The 3,597-nt window shown below is 33.4% G+C and overlaps 1 protein-coding gene across 1 annotated transcript; it reads right to left on the bottom strand.

Moving 5' to 3' along the window:
• Window positions 1-386: 386 nt before the first annotated feature.
• On the bottom strand, window positions 387-3,241 carry LOC141248444 (uncharacterized). Its single transcript, XM_073669361.1, has 3 exons — window positions 3,085-3,241; window positions 2,718-2,998; window positions 387-719 (listed from the first exon to the last, which is right to left on the bottom strand). Exons 1-3 carry the CDS (start codon window positions 3,239-3,241, stop codon window positions 387-389), a joined length of 771 nt encoding a protein of 256 aa, XP_073525462.1.
• Window positions 3,242-3,597: the final 356 nt, after the last annotated feature.

The following is a 3,597-nucleotide window of genomic DNA, read 5'->3' as shown; positions in this document are numbered from 1 at the left end:
CGTGTCCGTGCAACATAGACTCCAACTCATAATAAGCCAGGGCCCGCGACTGTATAATATGATACTCTTTTCTTTGAAACCGTATAATATGATACTCTAAATTAAGTAGGTGATGAAATACTGTATATTATCAACAGCTTTTTTAATTAACTTGCTAGACAAATTACATCATTATATATATGAAATATACGTCCCAAACATAGTTAAGACGTGCGTATGAACTCAAACAAAATGTAATTCCATCAAGCAATTAATGTGAAACATACAAGAACATGGAGAACTATATATTTATTAGATTAAAAATCATGTTTTTGTTAGAAAATGATAATAAATATGTCATCATATATATAAATAAAAACCCTTTTTTGTTGGAAGAATAAATGTAATTAGCCGATGAAAAGGGAGCTGTGGAGTTCGTTAACGTTGTCGACGGGAGGCAGGGAAGGAGCAGAAGAGCACCATGGATCATCAGTTATGAACTGCATCCACGACTCATCTTTGTCTTCTTCCACGCACATCGACGGTGATGATGTCATTGCCATCATGTTCGGAGAAGAGGATGTCGTTTCGTAGTAGTTGCAGTTGACTGGCTGAGATTCCATGCAGTTATTATTATTTGCTATACTGCTGCTGCTGCACTGCCCTCCATGCTGCTGCTCTACTTCCACTTCATTGCATATTCCGTTCTTCTTGAATACTCGGCAAAGAGCATACGAATCCTACCCACACCACAAACCCCCATATACAATCAACCAATATTAATTAGAGATACTATTTATCTCTTTATACACATGTTTTCGGGTTATCAATTTTTGCCTAAAAAAAATACAATAATAATAATTATAAGAACAAAGATTAAATTTAAAATTAGTGACTAGAATAAATCTGAACAAAAATAGACAAAAGTATCTAAAAAGACAAGTATTATTTCTTAACAATTCTTAAAGGTTAAAAGCACATCTATTTCTTAAAGTTACATGTCGATTTAAGTATTTTGTATAATGAAACACAAATCACATAAGATCTAAATTTAAAATACTGATATACAATTACATTACTTATATACAAGACTACAATAATTATATAAAGAAAAAAATTATAAAATTGTCTAAGATTTTTTAGTTAAAATCTACATTTAACCGATTATTCTGAAAAGAAATTGTCAAATTTCCCAAAACAAAATGTACTTTTTATAAATTATTTTACAAATTGCATAGGCACGGTATTTGAGCTAGTTAATTATATATATGGGTAGTGTGTATGTTATATGTGTAGGTGATCGAATAAAGTGAGAAAAAGTAAAAGAAGAGGTAGACGATCTCTTTTATGATCAGCATGTATACACTAAGGTTTAAAATTGATATAAGGGAAATTAATATAAAATATTAAGAAAAAATGAGAAGCTAAGGGCAAAAGGGGTCGAGCTATTTCAGGGATTCTGCTTTTGTCTTCACTTGATAAAGAACGGAAAGCTAAGGCAGTCTAAAGCACCTTCGTCTACAAGATATACTGCTACTTAGACCCTATCAAGAAAAGAATATCTCCCTATATATTTTTTGGAATTAAGATTATGAGCGCAATATAGTTGTAACAACGATATATAAAACGTGAAAATTAACGCAAATAAGAAAAGCCATATATATCGTACGGAGTATATGGTAATGGCGAAAGCTGGAAGCTTATTAAGCTTTAGTTCTGCCATTCACGCATGCACTCAGAAATCCCAAGATCGATCGCCTAATTATATGGCTTTATTTTTTACCAAGACTTTGGACACAATTTCTTTTATATGTTCTTTAAACTTTCTATCCTGTACATTTTGTGTTGCCATTTTTTACTGGTGGCTTGGCCGGGTTTAAACTTTAAAGAGATAGCTAGCCAAGTGAAACATGTAAAGACCAAAAGAATCACAAAAGAAAAAGAAGGGTGTCATTTTGCAAGCTATTGTCGTTCGGAATTTTATTTTCTTCACGTTCCAACTTTCCGGTAATTAATTCCAAGTCAATCAGGTTATTATTGTGCTATCCATGCATGTATTTTATATGCTCATATTATTATGGACACATTGTACTGATAGTCTGATGACTGATGAACACATATAGTACCGAAAAAATAAACTTGAGATTAAGGTACATAATTCAGTAGATTTCTTGACTTACATTTGAAACTAATTACTAGACTGATCGAAAGAAAAAGTTATACCGCTTGCAAATGTATATATAATGTTTGTATATGTAAACAATTTTCTTAGCAAAAATAAAATTATTAAATCAATAAATATAATTCACAGATTTTTATTTAGGAATCGTTTATTACACATAACTTATCAATTATAATGTAGTTATTTGAAATAAGATGTTTTAAAACTTTCTATAACGTGTCGAAAAGTAAAGAAATTTTTTTAAATAATATTATTATAATGGATGTTAGCTGAATAACATTTTCTTTCAAAACCTATTTATAAACAATAATATCATTATAATTGAATGTATGGAATAAATCCTTAAAATCTTAATCTCTACTCTGAGAAGATAACAATATATAATATAAGTATCAACACTTCAACCAGGTAAAGTTTAAATGTATATAATTTACTTACGTCATTAGTTTTTTTTTCCCCTATGATAAGCATCTGATCATATAATTAGTTGGATAGAGTTATAAAAAATGCATGGTCATACAAAAATAAGGTGATGCTGGTTGATAAATTGGTATACCTGAATACCGGAAGTATATTGATCGCAGTCTTTATCATCAAGGCGATACTCGTGCATTACCCAATCAGTACGAATACCCTGTGGAGCCCGTCCTCTGTAGTATACCAGCGTCTTCTTCATCCCTATCGCCCGGTTCAGGCTGCTCACTCGCCGGTCCTTTCCGGTCGACTTCCAGTAACCGGCTCGGGTCGCCCGGTTCGTCCTGAACCCGTTCGGGTACTTCCTGTCCCGCGGCCCGAAGAAGTACCACTCCGGATCCCTACTGGGCAGGAACGATTTCTCTGCAAATTAAATCAATTTACTTAATTAGTCAATTACGTACCTAATTCACCTACTACCAAATCAATTATGAGATTGAGAATTGAACCAGCGAGTTCCCATGGCTCGCATTTGTAGAGATCGATCTCAGGGATGATATCGAGCTCGATCTCCATGCCGGTGATCTTGCGCCGGAGGTAGTAGCTCACCAGCTCTTCGTCGGTCGGGTGGAACCGGAATCCTGGGGGTAGTCCCACCGGCGCCATTGTTGCAGCTAGCTTATCTATAATTAATGTGATTGAGTGAGTGAGAACTGAGATATATGATCAATCAGTTTTTTGGTTACTAACTGCTCTATATATGATGGCACGAGGAGGAAGAGGAGATTTAAATCTAACTGGGGGTGTTCGCTTTTCCAGATTCTCCTATACATTCAACAGGAAGCCATTTTCCCTTCCTCTTCCTTGATTAGTAGTATTAGTATTAGGAGAAAAAAGCTTAAGCAAGCTCAAAACTCATATGGATATAAACTTAAGAACATAAATTAAGATTTATTTTTAGAATTTTTTTATTAATTTTGATACTAATAAAAATATATATAATTGCTAGGATCAGGATCCTA

This window comes from Phyllobates terribilis, unplaced genomic scaffold (assembly GCF_046119375.1).
Source record: "Phyllobates terribilis strain yellow unplaced genomic scaffold, ASM4611937v1 Scaffold_3688__1_contigs__length_72617, whole genome shotgun sequence".
Classification (NCBI taxonomy): Eukaryota; Metazoa; Chordata; class Amphibia; order Anura; family Dendrobatidae; genus Phyllobates; species Phyllobates terribilis.
This window is presented reverse-complemented; position numbering and strand designations above follow the sequence as displayed.

Bases quoted from the DNA above. Each gene is read 5' to 3' on its own strand.
- LOC141248444 (XM_073669361.1), bottom strand. From the start codon at position 3,241: ATGGCGCCGGTGGGACTACCCCCAGGATTCCGGTTCCACCCGACCGAC. The intron at 2,999-3,084 runs GTTCAATTCTCA...TTTAATTTGCAG, and splicing joins CGAGCCATGGGAACTCGCTG to AGAAATCGTTCCTGCCCAGT. The intron at 720-2,717 runs GTATACCAATTT...TGGTGTGGGTAG, and splicing joins AATATACTTCCGGTATTCAG to GATTCGTATGCTCTTTGCCG.